The following is a 23,155-nucleotide window of genomic DNA, read 5'->3' on the forward strand; positions in this document are numbered from 1 at the left end:
ATAGTCCTGACATTCGGGCTAAAGATTGCCATTGTGACACAATCGTAAGGCCTCATCCTGCAAATACTTATTACTTTGAGTAGTCTATTGAAGCCAATCAGGGTAGTAATGTTAGCAAGCACTAATATTGGTAGTAACTCTTTTCCGGGTTGGGATTTATAATTGTAGACCAATGTAAATCTTTAGACCAGAGGTGCTCAAACTTCATTGCACCATGTCCCCCTTTGGCAACAAACATTACTTCACGACCGCAGGAGGGGGGACTGAAGCCTGAGCCCGCCCAAGCCCCACCACCCCGGGTTGGGGGGCCAAAGCCTGAGCCCCACCACTCTAGGCAAGGGGGCCAAAGCTGAAGCTCAAGGACTTCAGCCCCAGGCAGGGGGCCTGCAACTTGAGCCCCACTACCCAGGGCTTCAACCCTCGGGTTTTGGCCCTGGGCAGTAGGGCTCGGGCTTCAGCCCTGGCGACCCCATTCAAAGGGGGTCCGGACCCACAGTTTGAGAACTGCTGCTTTAGACCCTGGGCAGTATTTTCAAAAATAGAAATCTGAAATTAGGCTTCTAAACCCATATCCTGGAAACTGATTTTTGAAAGTGCTGAGCACTCAACAGCTCCAGTTTATCTTCCTAGGAGCTGTCGAGTTCACAAAGCTTTTGAAAATCACAAAAGTGTCTAAGTGTGCATCTAGGAGCGTAACTTCTATTTTTGAAGCTCTTAACCAGAGGCTCTGTCTACGGCACAAGCTAGGGGTATGACTCCCCTGGTTGTGTACACATATTTGCACTGGGTCTCATCGAGCTAGCGCAAGTATAAATAGCAATAGAAAGAGTAGCAGTAGCGGAGGCATGGCAGAGTTCAGACCTCATTGAAACCGGTACTCAGCACAGCTAAGCCATACCTCTGCTGTTGATACCTGTGCTACCGTGCAACTTGATGTGAGCTAGCACAAGCATGCGTACACAAGCAGGGGAATCACAGCTCCATCTCATAGACTAGCCAAAGTCTGGTATCTATTTAATCCTAAAGTTGCTTAACTGAAGGCAGTGGGACTGCTTACAGAAGTGGGCCCTAGAATGAGTAGCAACTGTTTGCAAGATGAGGCCCATCAATATAAAATTCCATTTCAATGGAATAAAGTGTGCTGGTGTTCTTTAGCGCGGTCTGTCCCTCTGGTGAAAGCTGGGAACTGGGAGCCTGGACTTCTGGGTACTATTCTCTGAGCTCTTTCGTGACTCAGTGTGCGACATTGAGCAAGTGACATCAGTCTCCCCTGTGCCTTACCCCAAAATGCAAATCTGGCGTTCTTACCAGGCATTTTTTCTCTTTCAGCATGTGTCCATATGATTGAATGTTTCTGTACAGAAATGTGTAAGTTCTGTCTGCAACATAATATGATATTGTGTTGTTTGGTATTTGTAGTGCAACTCAGTTCAGGTGGATTCAAAAAGGGGAGGAAACAGAGAAGCAAAGCTGGGCAATAGATCATGTGTATATTGGAGAAGCGTGCCCTAAACTCTGCAGTGGTCATGGATATTGCACTACTGGAGCCATTTGCATTTGTGATGAAAGATATCAAGGTTTTATTTCTTATATTCCTTTTTATGAATGTATATATGTTAATCTGGCTCAAAATTAAACAAATAAAGTAGAGACACAGCCACACCTACTAACTCAGCACCGGAGTGCCTCAGTAACAAGTGACAAGATACAAATTCATAAACAGAAAGACTTTTCACCTTTGAATAAGAGCTATTCCTGCCCTCTTTTACCTCCAGATTGAATTACTGTAACTTATTCTACGTGGAGCTACACTTAAATGCCACTCAGACCTCACCAAGCGCAGAATGTGGCTGGCTGCTTACTCTGCTACTCCACACAGACACCATGTTACACCTGTGTTCGTTTCACAGCGTACGCAGCCTTCCAGTTTGTATTCAAGTTTTTATTTTGACTTGTAAGAGCTCAGTCCTGCAAGTACAGCGCTTGGGTCCTGAGCCATTGACCCAATTAAGCGTGTGCTTATAAATCCATGAGTAGTCCCACTAAACTGCTTAAGTGCTTTGTTGGATCAGGGCCAGATTGCTACCACCTTGCAGGATTGAGCCCCATAACGCTGAGTCCTGGCTATCTTAGAGACATTTCCATTAAAGCAATTGTTTCAGGCCTCCTGCAGACTTAGGCAGACATCTCTGCATTGGTTTACATTAGGTTCACATTTTGAAGGTTTTCATTGCAAACAGGAAGACTAGAGACTTCGGTCCTGATTTTCCTCTCCCTGTTACTGTGCAAATCCTACTGGAGTCAATGTAGTTACACTGCTGTAAATGAGAAGAGAATCATGCCCTTATTTTTTTAAAATGAAAGCTTAGATTCTCATGCACAGTTATACAATAGTTTGATCATAATCTGCAATTAGGAAGCAATGTATGCCACTGTGCAGTCATATTATACACAGCGCCCTGCCTGTGGCAGTAACTACAACAAGTTGAATCTTCAGTTGAATTCAGTCATTTTTTTCTCAATGTTTCAATACTTGTCTGTATTATAACTTCGCCTTGTCCTTTTTAGGTGATGACTGCTCTGTTTTCAGCCATGAGCTTCCCAGTTACATTAAAGATAACTTTGAATCTGAAAGAGTCACTGAAATAAACTGGGAAACTATTCAGGGTGGAGTTATAGGGAATGGATGTGGACAGCTGGCACCATATGCCCATGGAGATTCACTGTACTTTAACGGATGTCAAATAAGACAAGCTATTACTAAACCTCTGGATCTCACCCGAGCAAGGTAACAACACTTTACTATTAATTTGAAAAACCACCTTAACTGCTCATGACAGAAGTAACTATTTATAAAAATGAAATGGCATGTAGGGTTCCAATGATAACGATGAAGAACGATGGCTCTACCAGGTTGGCCTTTCAGCAGGAAAAAAATTAAGGGCAGCAAAATGCTTAGCAACTGTTAGCTGGGAGTTTGTCAGGGAATAGGAAGTGACTGTTGGCTGGAAAGGTCAGATGGTTTTAGCACACCCCAGAGAGCACTGTATGCGCAGCCAGCACTGAAAATGAGACCGTTGGCAGAGACTGGACACCAGACTGTTTGGACCGTTAGTGAGTGAGGATGCTAACAGTAATTACAGACCCACTTCCAGTATTACTGGTAAACTACAATTACATTCACCTACCAGCTAACAAGAATACCTTTTACATCTCTGCTGTTTCTGCAAATGAAATCTGTCAGTTTGGTACTTAATAGAAGGAATGCTTACAGGACACTGTGTATATCACTGAGGCCAACTGTAAAAGGCAAAATTAGGATTAGGAGCTTTCCACAAATTTGCCAAAATATTATCCATATAACCCTTCTGCCCCTCTGAGTTGGCAGCAACAAGGGCCGGGTTCAGTACCCAGGGGTTCTGTTTCAATAACGCAATGCAAAACCGGCTCAAGCCCCCACCCAGTGACCTGGGACAATTACATACCACCCCCCAGGCACCTCTAGGAGGCAATATTTCCCCTTTCGCAAGCACGGAGTCTGAGTGTAGCAAAATCCTTTTAATAAAGGAGGGAAACAATGTGGCATCATATTGGGGAAACACCACAAACAGGATTATAACATAAACCATGAGCAAAAGACCCATCAAGTAAGTTTTGGCAATGTCCTTTTCCCCTTAAGGTCTTAAGTCCAGTCATCCCAAAGTCCAACAACCCAAAAGTCTCTGTCCCTAGTCAATGCCGCCCCCGAGTTTAAAAGTTTATCTGCAGAGTTTTACCCCCCCCCAGCCTGGGTGGAAATGGGGGGCGGTACACGGGGTGTTAAGGGGCACCTTATGTGGGCCAGGGCCGACTGCCCCGCCTCTCTGTGGAGTTCTGCTGCAGCCTTCACCACGACGGGCTCTATTCCACCAGCTGTGCCGCTCTTCCAACCATCCTCCAAACTGCTCCACTATGCTCACTGTTCCGTGGGCCGCTCCAACTGTCCCGCAAACTGCTCCACTCAGCTCCACTCCGCTCACTGTTCTGTGGGCTGCTCCAACCGTCCCGCAAACTGCTCCAATCTGCAAGCCGCTTAGCAATAGATCTTCAGGCTCCCCCACTAGTTAACACAGCACTCAGTGATCTCAGCTCAGTAAGTTTAGCTCTTTTAGTGATTTCAGCTCTTAGTGATGTCAGCTTGTAGTAGGGGAGCCCCAGTGCTGGTGCACCATTGGCCCAAAGCAAATTCAGCTCAGCAGCCTCTAGATGGACTCCTAATGGAATCAAAATTAGCTCTGCTCTTCAACAGTGGAGCGAGGAGAAGAAACGGTACAAATGGTGTTCCAGGCCCTCAAAAGGGGCCCATACCATCAGGTACACACACCAGTCTCCAACCTCTCTAAATTCACTGGGTTTCGGCATCCATGTCCCTTGTCTAGCGAGTGCTACTTAGGTGATGGTGAGATCCTCTGTCATAAAACAGGTTCATAGTCCCTCATTCACATAACACTGGTCTACAATTTTTGAGAAGTCGTCTGCTTCAGAGATAAAATGTGATATTTATTATGTATTTTGATGTGCTGAATTCAAATATGACAATTAAAACAACTCATTGGCTACTGTTTCTAAGATATTTAAGTTTTTACATTTTATGTCTATGTATTTTGTGTAGATGGTAGAGTTTTAATCATAAATTGTAAACCTAGGTCTTTTCATGTGTTTATGGTTGCTTTATATGATAATATTTCACCTGTTCTGTTTATGTAACACTTTAAAAATCAGCAAAAGGGTTATATAAATAAAATGTATTATGAAAGAAAAGGCAAAAAACTATTATGTACATAGTTTAGTCCTATTCAGTGTCTACTCGGCGCTTCTTGGCTTGTCTCTTGTATTCATTAAATGGAGCATCTCTTGTCACTGTCCAGCAATAGTCTGCAAGCATTGATGGGCTCCATTTGCCCTGATAGCCTGCCAGGAGATTCCACTGCTGTAGTCTGGAGCTCAACAGCTCTGCCTTACTCTTGGGTAGTTCCAAATCCCTGACAAGGTCATTCAGTTCACCTTGTGTTATGAGGTGTGGTTCAGAGTAGGAGGATGGAAGAAAATGTGGGTCCTGTGACATTGATGGTTCAGGGCCAGATGTTTCATCCTCTTCCTCTTCCTCGTCTGACTCAAGTGAGAATGATTCTGGTGCATCAGGAACCAGCAGTCCTTCTCCATGGGGTACTGGGCATATAGCTGATGGAATGTTTGGATATTGCACAGTCCACATTTTCTTCTTTGACGCACCTTTCCCAACTGGAGGCACCATGCAGAAGTAACAATTGCTGGTATGATCTGTTGGCTCTCTCCAAATCATTGGCACTGCAAAAGGCATAGATTTCCTTTTCCTGTTCAACCGCTGGCGAAGATTTGTTGCACAAGTGTTGCAGCATATGTGTGGGGCCCACCTCTTGTCCTGATCTCCAATTCTGCAGCCAAAAGAAAAGTGATAGGCTTTCTTAACCATAGTGGTTATACTGCGCTTTTGTGATACAAAAGTCACTTCACCACAAACATAGCAGAAGTTATCTGCACTGTTCACACAAGTATGAGGCATCTCTGCTCACTTTGGCTAAACAGAAATGTGTCCCTTTGCAAAATCAAACACTGACAAATAAAAGAGCATGACACTGTATGATTTCTAGAGCTGACATAGGGCAATTTGTTCAGCAGAGTGATGTAAGCTTCGTTATGATTGCATCATCCATGACTTCTAGGAATAACATGATGCAATTCATATCATGGATGACGCAATACCAGCTTCAGATTGAATCATTCATTGTTTTGCCTAAAAAGCAAGTACTGTCCAAACCCAGTCATAGATTTATTCGTAGATCCAATCTAAGATGTATTTTAGTCATTTCTGGTTTAAATTGAGATCCCTTCCCTTTATAACTCACTTATCCTCCGCCATTCCCAAGTCAAAGGTCGTATATACTGACCCAATAGCATATCTTGAAAACTAGAGCCAATCAACAATTTTAAGCATCATTTTCGCTCTCAGTGACCCAGAATTAGTAAAGTTGGACTACATTTATTTCAGAAGCATTTTGGCTGTAGAGCAGTGTAATCAGGGTAACAACACTTTATTGCTCCTGCCCCAATAACAGAGAAATTGTGGATCTCACGGCTGTCAAAGTGACCATTTTAGGCTGCCGTGGGCTATGCTAGGCGGAGTGGGTGTGCCTATGCAAACAAAATCAGCTCCTGAAATTCTTTTCCACGCTTGCCATAATTCACCTCCAGATGTGAGGATAGAGCTCATCCTGACTCTGCTTACATCCATAAAGTTAAGCTTTTGACTTCTTATTTTGGTACCTGAACAAGTATTTAGAAGGCACTTATTATTGTTTGTCCTTTGTTTTTTCCCTTTTTATTTTTTGTACATGTTCCCATTTGACTTTTTGGCACTATTGATACACCTCACTTTTGAGCAGTTGCATTGTAATCATGGATTGATTGCCTCCAGTTACACAGATGCATGTTAAAATTATACTTAAACAGAAAACTGTTGACAAAGCATATTATTACTGAGAAAAGGGGTTGTGTTTTATGGATATTACAGCAGTTTATTTGTTTGCTAATAGTAATTATTCTGGAAGTTCTGTATTTTTAAAAAAGGATAATTACAAGTTGGCAATGTTTTCACTCCTACTTTAATACATTGCATACATTAAAAATCATTGTTCCCTCTGTTTTACAGCAAAATAATGTTTGTTTTACAAATTGGAAGCATTTCACAAACAGAGAGTTGCAATACCAACCTGAGTGATCCGAATACGGTGGACAAGGCAGTTCTACTCCAGTACAGTGTAAATAATGGAATTACATGGCAAGTAATAGCACAGCATCAGCCAAAGGACTTTATACAAGCCCAAAGAGTGTCCTACAATGTTCCGCTGTAAGTACCCGATCACACTGCATTATTTCTAAATGCATACTATAAATTTCCTGCAGAAAGGAATCTGTGCAGGAAAAGAGAGGAGACAAGAGATTGTGGAGGAAAAGGATGATAATTATAGCTATAATTAAAAATGTAGCCTGCAGTCCTTTGGTATAATTAAAATAAGTGCAAAATCTTTACTTTAAATTTAAAATATAAAAGAATAAACCATCAAAACCTTGTTTTTGTTTCCTGGATCAATTCAGTTTAAGTGAAAAGTATTTATATTGTTTCCCCTTAACTCTTTATGGATGCTGTATATTGTGGTTTAGGAGCACATGGATAATATTTTGGTTTTGCTTTTAGTATTTTTGGGGGTGGATAGGCAGGCTGGAAAGGGTCCTTCTTAGTATGGAGGTCTAGCTGGTACTTCTGTTTGCAACCATAGGGAGGCACGAATGAAAGGAGTCTTACTGCGCTGGTGGCAGCCCCGTCACAATGGAACAGGTCGTGATCAGTGGGCTTTGGACCATGTAGAAGTCGTCCTGTGAGTATCAGATTCACCTCATAACATCTCCATCTCAAAAAGCATTGAAATTCCTTCAGCATGGCATGAATGTTAAACTCAGTAAGAAATGTTCTCTGAAAATCATTCTTTGATTATGTTCTGCACTGACTACAAAGGTCAGCATTTAAGGCAACCAGGAAATAAAGTTACAGACCAGGGGAGCATATTGTGCATCATGGAGAAATGCAGAAGGGAAAGCATGGACTTTAGCATCTTTAAATATTGGTTTATTCATATAAATCATCAAGGTCTTCGAAACATTTTATGATGTGATATCTGAAAGGATGTGTGTGTTCAGCATGTACTGCATGCTGCCATGTAAAGTTGATTTACATCCTTTGAAAGATACAAAATAGTCTATTGTATGCTCTTTGTGCAGAGTAATGTTGTTGAATCAGGCTCTGAAAAATTGCATTAGCAATTAATGCCGTATTCATTTCCTTTTTTTAGTAAGAAGGATACTGTTCAGAAACAGGGTTCACTATATCAGGTTCCTATGATCCGAGCTCTGTATTCATCCCCCGTCAAGATTTTACCAAGTAAAGTGTCTTCACCATATTGATTTCCCCATTAATAAAATGGGTCTCACTCTCAATATTAACCCATTTCTACTGTATTATATCACAGAGAGATTATCTGCTTTTTCTTTAACAATTTAGTTCCAGTAGAGCCGAAATGCTAGTGCCTTGACGGGCTGGGACTCATCGCTGACATGGTTGGCAGAGAGAAGCGTGTCTTCCCGATAGATAGGTTCAAATGTTCATTTTTATTGAAAAAGTTTAAAAAATCAGCATAGAAATTAGATTTGGATAACATCCAGATTTAGTCATTATAAAAATGAGGTTTCTGTCTTTAAATTCAAACTAGTAGAAGCACCGCAAGTATTGTTTTGTAACAGTAGCAAATTGGATTACTTGATCTCTAGTTAGCCCTGTTCTGCTTTCCGCTGAGGCGCACCAGCTTGCATGGCATTCATATCAACCCCAAACAAAAGCCATTCTGATCCCAACACTAAGTAGCTGTATCCACTCCACTGCTTTTACACACCTTGTTAGGCTCTGCCTTCATAAGTTTGAAGGAACAGAGGGATGGACATGGTTCTTGGCATCTCCCAATGACTAAGGATGTAAACACCCAATGCTAATTATTTAGGGCAGTGTTTGAGCTGAGGAAAAGTACAGATGCTTATGCAACATTCCCACTTCTCTCTGCTTTAAGGTGTTTTTTTTAAGTTGAAAAAAAGGAGAAAAGCAGTTGAGAAAAAAAATTAAGCAATCTAAACATTGATTATACTGAAATTGAGTATAATTAGTAAGAATGAGATAGAATTTTGAAGAAGAAAATTTAGGCTGAATATCAGGAGAACCTCTCTGACAATGTGACCTATCATGCTGTAGGAGAGTCACCCAAGAAAAGTAGTGGAAGCCCCATTACTTGAGATACTTTAAAACCAGACTGGACAAAGCAGATACACTATTCCTACAGTGTATTTTCTATCTGCTTTGTCCAGAAGAGGAATTATGCAGATCATGCTCCCTCCTCTTCCCCATTGCTCCTGTTGAGGACTTTTTGAGGGCTCTCTCTGAGTTTTGGGCAAAGCCAGAATAGAGAGAACAACCGTTGCTCTCTGCATTGGATATTGGATATAGGTTTTCAGGTGAGTGCCTATATGCCTGTCAGAATTTAGGTCACAATCTCTCAAGGTAGATAGACCATTACAAATAAACTGTTTACTTCCACAGCAGATATTGGTACATACAGAGCTATAGCAGTATGTTAGTAAAAGGCCAGATGTAGAATCAAAAACCCTGCTAATCACAATACCATAAGATATGCTGCTCTCAGGATTTAAAAAATGCTACACAATGGCACATATGGCAGGTACTAATTAGTAGTTAATTAGTTCTGACCTCTTTGTATCTCTCTGTACCTGCACTGGTTAGAACTGTAGTTAATCTGAATATTCTCTATATTACATAAAAAAATTATTTTAAATAACATTCAGCTATAGCACAAACTCAAAATCCCAACTCTTGCTTAGCTTGCCAAGGGGGGGCAATATCATGCAGTGGATACAAATACAGGAATAGGTGCTGGGAAACTGGGTTATCTTCCTAGCTCTGCTGGTACCTCATTGTGTCATCTTGGGCTGGTCACTTTACCTCTCTGCACCTCAGTTCTCCCATTTTCAAAATCAGAATAATGATACATAACCACTTTTGTAAAGTGCTTTGAGAAGTACAGATGAAAAGCTCTATATAAATGTTAATTATTACCATTATTACTATTAATGCTGGATGGTCTTACATCCACGCATTAAGCATCACAATTTGTATTATGAATACAGTTTATCTTTAATTCTTAATTCTCCTTGATTCTCTAGACATATACTGTTCGTAATATCTGAGTTTCCTTGGGATTTTCAATAACTGAGAGAAAAAGAGAGAGGATAAGGAAGAAAATGGGTCCTGGAAGCACAGGAAAGTTGATATGCTGGGTCAGATTCACAGCCCCAGAACATGGTGGTGTAAGTTCTTTATCAATAAATCAGTGTAAGCAAGCATTAATTGGGGTAGCATATGCCAAGGAGGTAGAGAGGCAGAGCTGTACCAACCAACAGGTGTGATTTTGTGCTCTATTTTATTTCTGAAAGGGTTAAATAAAATATTTTAATTAAAAGTAATGGAGGAGCAGCTTTACCCTAAACCTTCTTCCACTTCTCCACAGACTGCTTGTTCTGCTGCAGCCCTGCCTTTCCATCTCAACTTGTCACTTACACCACCATCTATGTCATCTCATAATTTGGCTTTACAAACTAAATTCTGCACACAAAAATACCCTATGCCGGGGACATTCATTGGAGCTAAGTTGTCAGGAAACCACAGGGAATGGTAGAGTTGTGTCCTGTATTGATCCATGGATTATGGGCACAGAATCACTGCCCACTGTGCAAGAGAACAAAACCTACCTCCACAATGGTTTGATCCAAGGAAAAAGGCAAGAGGCAATCTTCTCATAATTTTCCACCCCACCCCAGTCCCCTTGCTAGTGTTTTCTGGGAGGGTATTATCTGAGTATTAGTCAGCAAATAACTAATAATTCATATGTAGGGTGACCATATGTCCCAGAAAACCAGGAATATCCCTGTTTTCAGGTCCTCTCTGATGGTCCCTGTCTGTTTAATAAAATCTGAGTTTTGCCCCATTTTTGTAACCCCTGCAGATTGGCCACCTGAAAGAGAAACCAGTTAGTTGAGCTGGTAACAGTGTTCACAGGCCTGCTGAGTGCACCTCAAGGACTAGCCCTGGCCAGGCCTGTCATATATTGACAACCTGTCCGGCTCCCAAGGAGACCTCCCAGGGAGTCCCCTCCTGCTCAAGTTCTCAAATTACCCCTCCTCAACACATAGAGCCAGAAGTACAGTGTGGTGAAGGAGAAGGAGAGGCATTGCATGGCAGAGCCACAAATCAAGGAGTGGACACACTCTTCTCTCTCACCATCCTGTGTACACTTCCCTGCCCCACACCAAAATCATCCCCTCTGCTGCCTTCTTTTGCTCTACTCCCAGGATTTTTCATTTTAAAAATCTAGTCATCCGTGTTGTTAATGTGTATTGAGGAGCTCCCGCATACATCTCAAACATTCCAGGGGGAGATGGTATAACCACTATATACACTATCTGATTATAAACCTTACTATTCCAGCCATAATATTAAACCATACTATGATCATACTTTGTATTCCTTTTTCTCTGGCAGGGGGCTGAGGGCTGCAAATTAAAGACCAGCTCCTCATCTCCCAGTCCAACCCCTTTATTCTGCCATGGCACACAGGGGCTGGAAAGCCACCCAGGAGCAGGTGGGGATTCCTTTTGCATAGGGCACTCTCTTGTTGGTGTAGAGTAGAGCAGGCTATTCAAGCTATATGCACCATATTCCTTGTCTAGCACAGGAGGCATGTTGGGGAATTGAGACCATGACCAGAGACCATGACCATGACCAGAACTCCAGCAGTCCTGTGCTAGCAGAATGGCCACAGCCACAGGAGCACCATTGTAGCCAGCGTGGGTTAGAGCTTGTTGTCAGGAATAGAAATACTACTTAGCTTTCCACAGGACTAGGGGAGCACAAAGGAAGGATTAAGTAATCTCTGACTCCTGCCCCATGTTCTGCTCTGGATGTGACTCAGTGAGACCTGGGTATCTGGATCTTAAGTTATTAAATTCAAACTCTTTTAAAGCTATAAAAGTATCTTAGTAAGCATCTTAATCCTTAGGCTGCTGAGGATGACAATACTTCTTCTCTTGTCGTATGCAATGCAGTCATAGCCATGTTGGCCCCAGAATATTACAGAGACAAGGTGGGTGAGGTAATGTCTGTTATTGGACCAGCTTTTGAGCCATGCAAAGCTCTTCTTCAGGTTATTCAGGTCAGCTTGTCTCTCTTGCCAACAGAAGTTGGTCCAATAAAAGATATTACCTCACCCATCTTGTTTCTCTAAACTTCTCAGCATTCTGTACTGAGGTGCCCCCTTCTTACCACAACTCCCCACGTCTCCTCTCTCTAACCCACCCTTGCTTTCACTACTTTTCCTCCCTAAGCATGCAGACAGCTAGATTCTCCCAGCCCACCTCTAATCACTGCCAGTTGACCTACATCCACTGAATGACTGTAGGTTCCATGCCAGTTTCTCCTCACCTCCAGCATCTGCTGCTAGTATGCACTCACTATCCCCTGAAGATTTCCACCTTCAAGAAGAGTGAGGGACATAGAGATCAGGCTGGGAATAGTGGCACCCACCAGGGATGTTGTGGTCGGTACGGACTCATTGGAAGCAAGAGAGCTGGTCTGATTCTGCTTTCCAGCAATTTACAAATGTTCCCTATGCCCTCCTACAGTGCCCTCTAGTGGCCACTTAATCCCTTAGCAATAAAGCAGTTTCTAGAGTTACATTTATGAATATTTTTATACTTACATGACCTTATAATTTCTATTTTGATGCTTTGGCTCTTCTCATCTCTCCAGATATTTAAAATTAATTTTCTCCTGAGACTCCATGCCAATTTAGCATCCAGAACATAGTTTATAGCTGAGTTATAAAGAGGATTATTATATATTGTTCATTCTGATTGACTCCTGATTATGATAACACAAACATACCACTAGCCTGTGAGCAGCAGACACTGCATAGACTACATTTCCACAAGCCTCGCCTCTCCTTCTGTGGAGGCAATTTTTTTTTCTTCTCCCAAGATAGATTGCACAAACAAATATGCCAATATTTAGAACGGCAGTTAATTTGCACATGCAAAACCTATGTGTGCAATAAGGAAGGCTGGAAACAAGGGCCTATCTGTAATACTTCTTTGAATCATTCAATTAATACAACAGAAATATTCCTAATCCTGTCATGCAGCTGCAAATAGTGCTCAGAGTGAATATAGATGCTATTATGAATATAGTATATATTGGTATGATCTTGCCAGCTAATCATTTCTCAAACCGTTTTAATGGTGGTGGACCTATAAAGTGGGGGTGAAACTGCTATCAAGTCATCTTGTCCCTTTAAACCGAGTTTTCTTTTGTTAATACAGCATACTTGTTCTCTGTACTTTTGAAGAAAGTTTTGGGCAGATTTCTTACATGATCAATGAATGTGGCCCTTAGGATAAAAAAGTAATTCTCCCTTACCTCCCATCCCCCGCCTTCCACTTCTAAAAGACGAATGCTTATTCTGTGGCCAAGTACCTCTACCCTAAAAACAGCCTGTGTCTAGCTCTGCATTGCATTTGCACTTCAGTTTTTCTCTACCTATAATTCACAGTCTGTTTGCTGCACAATAAAACCACACTCCTTTTTTGCATGTGCTTCTTGCAAAGCCATTTCTTTGTAAACAGAGTGGGCCCTTAATAACTTATAAAGAAATAGTGAGCTCTGATAAATGTATTCAGAACTGAACGAGAATAAACTGCAAACTAAGAGTCTGATCCTTCATTCTTTAAGCACCTAAAACTCCCAGTGACATCCTTGGGAATTTTAGTTGTGCAAGAAATGTAGGATATGGCCCCAAAATTTTTGTGGGGGAGGGGGGATTAACTTTGCAATAATAAACACAGAAATAATCTCTCCATAAACCATCCCTTCATGCTATTCATTGTTGAGATAATCTTACACTTTTGGCACAAATGACTTGTTGAGGATTTTGTGTTGCATTTGTTTCAAAGAATTTTTATGCTTTTTTGCAATATTCAAATAGAAATTATATCTTCTAGCCGTAACAAAACATATTCATGTGGAAAAACATTTTCATTTGCTTCATTTCTTTAGCAGAAAGCAATGCTTTGAAACATTTCACTCAAGATTATTAAAAATATTTGTAATAAAGAAAAGGAACAATTAAAATGTTAGGGCATTATCTTTGTATTCACAAGATTTATGCCAAATTTAGTAGAGTGCAGACTGTGCTTTTAAGACTGTCTTTTACTATGTTTCTAAAAAAAATTGCATGATGAATTTTTATAGAAAATAAAAATATAAATGTTGATTCTAAAAATCAGGAAATAATTTGTTCAATTTTTATTTTCAAAAGAGATGAAAAGTCCTATATTGCCTCTAAACCTCATCAGGCTTTTATGACTAGTCACAGTGCTGCATGCATTGAAAGGCATTTTCTAATTTGTGTTGTATTTCATTATTTGCTGTCACTGGTTTTACACTAGAGTAAGGTAAGTACTTTCCCTGAAATAATATCAAATATACGTTGGTAGTACAGCTACGGTACTTTTAAAGACTCTAACCCTGTATTTTGTCAATAATGATATTTTGTGGGAAAGGGATCGGCCCCATTTGTACTCTCAAAGAAGTGAGCATGCATTGCTGTCTCATAAAGGCCCAAACCCTGCAACAGTTCCTCACAGACTGATTCTGCAGGGTTCTCAGTGCCATGAGCAGTTAAAGTTTGCAGGATATGTTCACCTCACTCAAGCAAAGTTTCAGTTAAGACAGTGGGCATTGTAACTAAGGATTGAGAGCCCTGATCGTGGTAGAATTCCTGAGTGCTCCCACCAATCCCTGAAGTAGGTCGGAACTGAGGATGCTCAACAACTTGCAGGATCTGGCCCTTAGACCTGATGTAAAATTTCCACTATTTTCAGTAAATTAAAATTACAGAATTAAAGCCAAAATTATCTCCTGTGTGTCCGTAAACATGTACAATAAATATATGAGTGATGCATGCCCATGTAACTAAAACAGCAATAAGTATTTATTGGGTGAGTTTTTTGCTTATTATAACAGCATCACTTTGTACAGCCATAGTTATGCAGCTGGACATTTCTAATCACCACAGTAGCTAGAGACATAGGTTTTAATACTGATCCTATTGGAGTTTTGCCATTGACTTCAGCGGGGCCAGTGTTTTGCCTGGAGTCTGTCACCATTCTTAGGCGGTTTGTAACTCATGCTAAACACTGTTATATTTATTTATCAGACCATGTTGCCTTTCATTTTTTCAAAGGCTTGATTTAGGTTAAAGTTTGGTTTGGCATCTAGAAGCCTTTGTTTCTGATGTGCCATGACAGTTAAAAAAATAAATAACAAATAAAAATAATTAATGGTCTTAGAATAGGTACATATTATTTACCAAATGTTCTTATTCGCTTGGCCATGTTTCATTTAAAAACAAAAAAATGCAGGATAATAGTCCAATATGTACTCTAAGAAATTTATATTTTAAACAAATCATGTTAAATTGCTGAGGCTTAAAAGACACATAAAGAGTAACTCCTCATAAATTGCTTTATTGTTCATGCTTACTGAGCATATCCAACATGGCTCTGCATTATACTGTGTCTACCAGATCTGCTCTCGTTTACAGTGGTGTAACTCCAGTCACTTCATTGGAATTACTTGCAATTTACTAGTGTAAGTTAGGGCAGTATCGGCCCCCTTATTTTTTTTAAATACAAGCAGATTGCCCTAAAAAGGTGACCAATTGGATTGTGCAATAATTGCTTCCTAAGTTTTGTTACTATTCATTCTGTCAAATGATCCACAGATAAATAGTCTTTGGGAGATTTTTTTTCATCTGTACCCTTCATCCAATGATGTGGTAAGTGCACCAAAGATGCACCAAAGGATCAGTGCATGCTGATGAACCTTGGAAAGTTTATTGTGCCCTTTCACTGAAATTGTAATGGTGTCTAAGTTCCCTTTGCGATTGAAATGATTCTATTCAGATCCCATAATATTTGAGGCAGGGATTGTTTCTCCCCATATATCCTCACACATTATGGATACTGTTACAATATAAATAGTAACAGCAGCATCTTCATAAGTTTTAATGACAAATCTGTTTATTTCTAAAAAATAGAAATAAAGTTCCGTACCGCTACATAAAACCATTAAAGGGCTTCTTTACAGACACTAAATCCAATAAATGCAGAATTACCTTTTCTGCAATGGCTTTATGATATAGCTAGTAAAGTGATCTTATGAAGTACTATTGGACTTTGTTCTCTTATCAATGTATGATGTTAACTTCCACTATAGTTAATAAAATGATATGCATATACCTCCACCCCAGCCCATAGATAGCAGAATATACTCTCATATGCTGCACCAAAGGTCAGATCCAACATCTATGAAGACAATGAGAATTTTTCCATTGACTTCACTGGGCATTGAATCAACCCTTCAAGCCCTAACCAACTCCTACCAAAGTCAGTGGGAAGACTACCACAGACTTCAGTGGGAGTGAGATTGGGTCCTATCAGCACAACTAAAGGACTGACCATTAGCTTAATTGTTGTTTTGTGGTTTTGTTTTGTTTTCATACCTTACTTTTTTCCTTGTACTGCACAGTTTTGATTTAACATAGTAAAACGTGTGAACTCTTTCCTTGAGGCATACAACAAATACGTTTCACCACCTTGTAAAATACCACTAATAGATTGAATTTAAGTCAAAGACTAAGCAACTGCTTCTGGCCTATAACTCACATGATAACCTTCTATAAATTTCTTCATTTCTTTCCTTAAAATGTCTGTAGCATAATTATTGTTGCTTAAGTCTTGTTAGTGTCATTACATTTAAGGTGGTAAGCAATGTTAGACAGAGATGATAGTGTATTAATAAGAATTGTTAAAGAACATTTTGAGCTATTTGTTCTTCTTAAAAACATATTTGATTTGCCTTAGATTATAAGGTGGCAGGAAAATAAAGGTGCACAGGAAACATTAGCTTTGCTAATCACGGTCAGTCTCACACAAAACTATAATAAATTATTGTAGTGCAGAACTTCCCTTTCTGGGTAAAAGCCAGGTGAAATCAAGCTCAAATGTTCAACAAAAAACGCCTCTTAAATGAAAGATGTTCTGGCATAATAGCTACTGTAACAATGCAAGAGTTTGTACTGTATCCATTCCCACCAGAAGCTGCATGGCTTGAAAAACTGGGCGGGCAGGGTTATAGCATCAATTATTTTAGTGTAGTCTAGTAAATGAAGTAGTGTAGTCTAGTAAATTAAGTTCTCAGTTAGTTGTTGGAAAGGGGATAATTTTGAAGTCAATTTTATACAGGTGGTTTCTTTATACACCGTAAAAGCGATTCTTGCCCAGGGAGGTTCATGCTTATTTTGAGAAACGTGTATTTAATCTTTTCTTCTTAAGGGTCATATTCACTAAAAATAAGTTTATGCACTTGGAGGAGAGAGGGTAATTGATTGCAAGCTGAGCGTTTACTTTTCATTCACAATGAAAACTCACCACCCTGCCCTAGGCTCCCCAAATAGACAGGTAATTGTGACACCTGCTGCCAGTTTTTTGTTTCATGCATCACCTTTATAACAAAACTTAGGACTTGCTGAACTCCCTGGGTTGTGGACCTCCAGCAACAGAGGCCCACAGTCCACCTGCAGCAAAGGTAAATAGGCCAAGCTGCCAGCATCCTTTTCACCACTGGGGGACCAAAACCAAGCCTCACTACCTCCAAAGCAGGCTGATCAGCCCTGGAGGGGCAGAGCCAAACCAGCCAGAAGCTGCATGGACTCCACCAGAACATATTGTTGTCTTTCCATGGAATCACCCCAGGGAATTATGGTGGCATTCCTTGGATTGAATCTCTCTCACTCTGGTGCAGTCAGTGTTCCCCTCATGGATGCATAGGGCTGAAAATTGCACCCCACCCCCTTGCATCCACAAGGGTGAATCTGACCTTGACACTTGATCTTTATAGGCCTGATCCTGCATTCATTGAAACCAGAAAAGATAGGATCAGGTCCTATGACAGTTCATTCTGTGATGGGTAGCAGTTGTTCTGCTGAATTACTGAGTTTTCTCATGCTGGCAACCATCAGTATTGTTGGTTGCTTGTAGGATCTGATTGCAGATGTTGGACTAAGATGTCTTCTAGCGTAGCCTTGAGGGAATAGTAATATTTTTTGCCAATAGTGTCCAGAAGGGATAGTGCAGTGGCCTTAAGCATCAGGATTATGATACTTGGGCTTCCTAGAACAGCATCAAAGTCCAATAGAGTCAACACTGCCCTTTATTATTCTGAGATGAATTCATTCTGTGCAGTTTCTTGTGTGAGACCTCTCTGATGAGACTTTACAAATTAGGCCCTTCCTGCAATGTATGGACATTAAATTCCCCATGACACCTTCTTTTCATTTTTAAAAGCAGGGGTTTCACCCCAGGGTTCTGGCCAATGTATCTGTCCCCTCTCCTCCCAGTGTTGTGCCATAGTGGTTGCCACGCTCCCCGCCCAGATACGGTTGCTTTATAGTGATGTGTATATATGGATAGTGAAGTGGTTTGTGATCAATAGGCTTGAAAGGCGCTGTAGTAATGTCAGATGTTTGAATTCTGTGCTACATGTATTTTTTCATTCTCATAATTCTGGATGGATTTTACTTGTAACTTTAAATGAGACATATATTCACCAATGTGCTAATGAGAATTACAAGCAAAGTTAAACCAAATGTAGCTGTTCAGAGTTCCACTCCACCATCACAGATGGTAGAGCTTAGAATTGCCATGTAGCCTCAAAAGTGAGTCTCTTCAGGGTTATATGTAAGTTTGCATTTAGGAGCAGAACTGTACTGAATCATCATGAAAGTTATACACTTCTTCTCCAGAGCCAGTGGCATTCCCACCAGTTAGGAATTAAGCTGCCAGGAGAAACATGGAGAGACAACTCTGATGCAAGTGCATTTAATCAGTGGAGCCACACCAGGAATATATTGGTTTGGATTTATAACTTTTGGCCAGATGAAGATATTACAAGGCATACTGTTCAGAAACCAGCCTCTCAGCAGGAAACACTAGAGAGACCTCTCTTTTTTCCCAGTTCATTCTTTCTAGCTCTGAAAGTGGCCTCTTCTGACACCCAACCTAAGTGAGGGCTTGAACATAAGGGAAAAGGCTTCCTTGGCAAATATTAGCTGTTTATATGTATTACAACTGTTTCAATGTAGATTATTTTAACTATGTTTATATTTAAATACAGTTTAGCCTTTTTATGGAATTTGTACATAATATGCACCAAAATTCTTTCACCATCTTCTGGCCGTTCTATATGCTAGAACTGGTGTAGCCAAAGGGCCAAAAATAGTAACAGCCATGCCCCTCTCCCTTAAACAAAGTTGAAGTCTAGATGGTGGCGGTAGTTTCTAGTGATTAGATACAACAGCCTCCACCCATTCAGTTGTAATGTATATTAGCCCCCCAAATACACCTATCCTATTCAGCCAGTAAGGAAATTAACTTTTCATGGTACTTTTCATAGTACTTCCCAGAATTTTCTATTTGTTTCCCTTGTGCCCTGGGATTTCCCTTTGTTTTGTTTTATTTAGCCTTACCGTCTTCAGAGAAAGAGCCCTATTTGGAAATGGAAAAGTGTCTTGATTTATCATTTAAAATCTGGCCACTCTATTCCCATGTGTTTCTTTGATCCTCTTCTAAAGATTTTTGGGTTGGGTTTTTTAAATAAAACTTCACTCAATCAAAGTCACATAGTTCAAGGGTTTGCTGCTTAGCAAATCTGTTTGGGAGGTGGAACAGTGTTTTTATTTTATTCTCAAAAGGAAGTGGCTACTCAGCAGACCCTGTAAAGGATCCCACTCTGGATTCCATGTGCTTTAAGCTCTAGAATCTGAACAGAGTTCAGGCACTGCCCTGGCTTGAGGTCTCTGGGCACACTAGTGGGGTGCAAATCTGGTTAGCATCCCCTCCTGAGAGCTTAGACCTCAAGTGCAACTGCCTAGCCTCTGGGACTAGTGCTAACCCCTCACTCTCCCATAGTTTAACACACCTTTTCCTAGCACACCAGCCAAGTATGCACTCTGGGGTCACAGGGTTAATGCTTCAAGGGCATATAATAGGTCTCTGTCTCTGTCTCTCTCTCTCACACACACACACTGCAGTGCATTCTTTGGGTTAGGGTCAGAATCCTCTGTGCGTTTTCCCAGGGTCCTTCTTCTGCATTCATGGATTGTCTTCTCAACCATGGAGCTCCTATCTTTCCTTTCCCAGGTCAGTTTGCTTTGCTTTTCAGGGCTGCCCATAGGAGTGGGGGGCAAGTGGGGCAATTTGCCCCAGGCCCCGGGCTCCACAGGGGCCCCCAGAAGAATATAGTATTCTATAATATTGCAACTTTTTTTTATTGAAGGGGCCCCCAAAATTGCTTTGCCCCAGGCCCCCTGAATCCTCTGGGTGGCCCTGTTGATTTTGTTTGGTCCTGCAGCTAAACTGGGCCCTGTTTGCTATGAAAATCTCTTGTCTTTTCCCCCTCGCCTGCTCAAAACTTCTTGTGTAGTTCTCACGTATAAGCCCTTTTCAAAACCCTGCTTTGTCATCTCTGTCCCTTTATTCTGGCTGAGGATTTTCCACTCTCTCCCCCTCACCAGCCTCCTGCAGAGAGATAGGATAAAATTGATTCTTCTAGGCTTCAGCTAAACCATTGTCCCATGGTACTTTCCCGTGAATAAGTAGTTGTGGCATTCTAATGACCCCCCATTGTGCCTGGTGAGGAAGGAATGTGACACAGCCCTTGTCAGCAAGGGTGGAACCACATACATATAGAGGTATTCAATGATACAGAAATTTTCATAACAACAACTGAGTAACATTGGCCTGAATTCACAAGTTGTACAAACAGATTCTCCAAATCGTCACAATAGCAAAGCCAGACTTTAGTGAGGTGGAGTAGTATTTTTCTGCTGTACTCAAGAGGAAAAAGGTTAACAGCATCTCTCCCATTTAGAAATCTGTAAATGAGAGAGAGAAGGATTTTTGGAGTATAAATCAGGCTTGGAGAAATGCCCTATGTTGGGAGGGGATAGAGTGCATACAGCTTGAGTGAATCTGGCCCTAAGCCCCCATCAGTGATAATTAATTTAAATTCTTGCTCTAGTTCTGAAATACTGAATTGTAAGCAAAATCAAAGTGGCCTGATTCTGAACTGCCTTGCACCTTGTACAGTCATTGTAATTGTTCGAACATGCTATCAGATGCAAATGGTAGTATTTTACATCACTTTGCAGAGGCAGAAAAGACTGTGCAAGGCTCAAGAGGGTGGAGAATCTGGCCCCCCAGATTATGTGTCAGAAGGCAATTTCAAAATGGATGCAAAGAGACTGACATTCTTTTCCTCCTCCCTACCCTTTGATTTTAACAGCACTCGCAAACAAAATTACATGATGAATTTTTCACGGCAACATGGGCTCAGGCATTTCTACAACAGAAGACGAAGGTCACTTAGACGATACCCATGAAGAAACGAGAAATTTATATTTTCCTCCCAACATGTGATATGTTGCTTTTCATTCTTTAAATCTTAGCACTGCATCTGGTATCAGGACTTTTCTGCAACTGGCTTGGTGAATAACGAAAAGCCTTTCTCAAGACAGAGTGTACACCACTTTTTCGCACTGTGAACTAATGAGAAGTGACTTATTTTCTCATAGGTAAATGTTTCAATGTTGACGTGTCTGTGAAAATTGTGATCTGTTGTAATATCAGTTACAGTGGCAGTATGGGAAGCAAGCAACTAATCTGTTAACAGGAAAAAGGTTTAAGCACAAAGACTTTTTCAGATTTTATGTTTAAAAAACTACATATTAAGTACAGTATTTAACATTCTTTGTCACATAGCTATTTAAATGCACTTGTATTTCAGCTCTGTATCATATTTTATATGATTAAGTTATCATTGTCTTCTTTGTATTCTCTTCTACAACATGACACATTGGCACTGTATTTACTTGTTATGTTGTTGTAATATTTTGCTGCTGATTTTTGGGCTATTTACACTCTGATAACATGCATAAAGCAAATTTCAATACCTACTCAAGAAGATAATTGCAAAAGTAGTTGTAAAGACATTGATCTCCTTCAGTCTTACTCTTTGATATGTCTGTTGGTTAGCATTGTTTTGTGAATAAGAAGAATGTTTGACATTTAAATTTTTTTACTAAGCAGCTGTGGATAAAACCCCAAACAGAAGTTCCCATTTCCTTGTCTAAAGGTAAAACAGTTCTCTGTGAGTGATTTACTTACAATAACTGCCATTTGATGTCTGTAGTAATGGAGTGATTTGTAAAGTGAATGTTTCATCGTGTTCTATTTGGTGTTTGTTTCTATTGCAGGTCATGTTTGTATCTTCTGATAAAGTTGTACCTACACCAGCAACATTTCAATGCCCCTATAGCCCTAAGCTGTCTAATATCATAAATAAAATGTTTCACTATATGGTGAACCAAGCTAAAGATCCATGCTTCAATAAAGTAAAGTTGATAAACTAGTTTGTTGTTAGATTTTTCAGGCCATTGTGTCCTAAATGAAATTATTTGTAAAGAATTTGGTTTGCTCACTCAGATTCTAACAATAGCACACAGATGAACACTGTATAATATTTTTTAATATTTAGTACATGGTGCTTCAGTAGTGTTTTTCCTTTGGGAATCTCAAAGTGCTTTAGAGACATTAATTGAGGAAGCTCCATTAACACCTCTGAGATATATAAGTATTTTACAAGTGGCAAACCTGAGGGCAGGTGAGTAAGAACAAACATTTTCAAGCTTGGATACCTAAAGTTAGGCACCTAAATCCATATTTATGCTGATCCCATACAATTTCATGGAAAATGTGGGTGTTGAACACTTCTGAAAATCAGGCCTCTAAGGGCTAACTCTAGGACCTATAATTGAAAACTTTGACTTAGCCAAAGTTACATAATGCATCATTGTCAGAACTAGGAACAAAACCCAGAAGTTCAGACTTCCAGTGTCCTTCACTATGGACTGGACCATTCCTTTTTAAGACAATCACTTTACTCTCAATCTTGTCAATTTTTTTTTTTTTAATAAATAAAAGATCTAGTCAAAGGAAAGAGTTTTGAGAACCTAACCAAACTATTATTAAATAGTATAATAGTTTAATAGTTTTTTATTATAAGACTGAAAGTATTATAATACAAAGTCCCAACTCCCTCCTTCTGAACAAAGATCCAAGATATTAAAACTCCTTTCTTTAAGATAATTTTATTTGGCATAGCATGTCAACAGATGGACCACATTCCAACATACAGCACGTGTAGCTGTTACGTGGCAAGAAAAACACTTTCTATCAAGTACAATAGTATAAGGGAGTGAGGAAGATTAGTATGAATTAATCACACTCC

The 23,155-nt window shown here is 40.2% G+C and overlaps 1 protein-coding gene across 1 annotated transcript in view; it reads left to right on the forward strand.

The window, feature by feature from the left end:
• RELN (reelin) overlaps positions 1–22,259 on the forward strand; it is a 484,263-nt gene extending 462,004 nt beyond the window's left edge. Inside the window, 6 exon segments of the mRNA XM_030549629.1 lie at positions 1,420–1,577; positions 2,569–2,788; positions 6,728–6,925; positions 7,356–7,454; positions 14,194–14,199; positions 21,152–22,259. Coding sequence (XP_030405489.1) covers positions 1,420–1,577; positions 2,569–2,788; positions 6,728–6,925; positions 7,356–7,454; positions 14,194–14,199; positions 21,152–21,248 — 778 coding nt within the window. The 3' untranslated portion in view covers positions 21,249–22,259.
• The last annotated feature ends 896 nt before the right edge of the window (positions 22,260–23,155 follow it).

The sequence above is a fragment of the Gopherus evgoodei genome, chromosome 1, assembly GCF_007399415.2.
Source record: "Gopherus evgoodei ecotype Sinaloan lineage chromosome 1, rGopEvg1_v1.p, whole genome shotgun sequence".
Lineage (NCBI taxonomy): Eukaryota > Metazoa > Chordata > Testudines > Testudinidae > Gopherus > Gopherus evgoodei.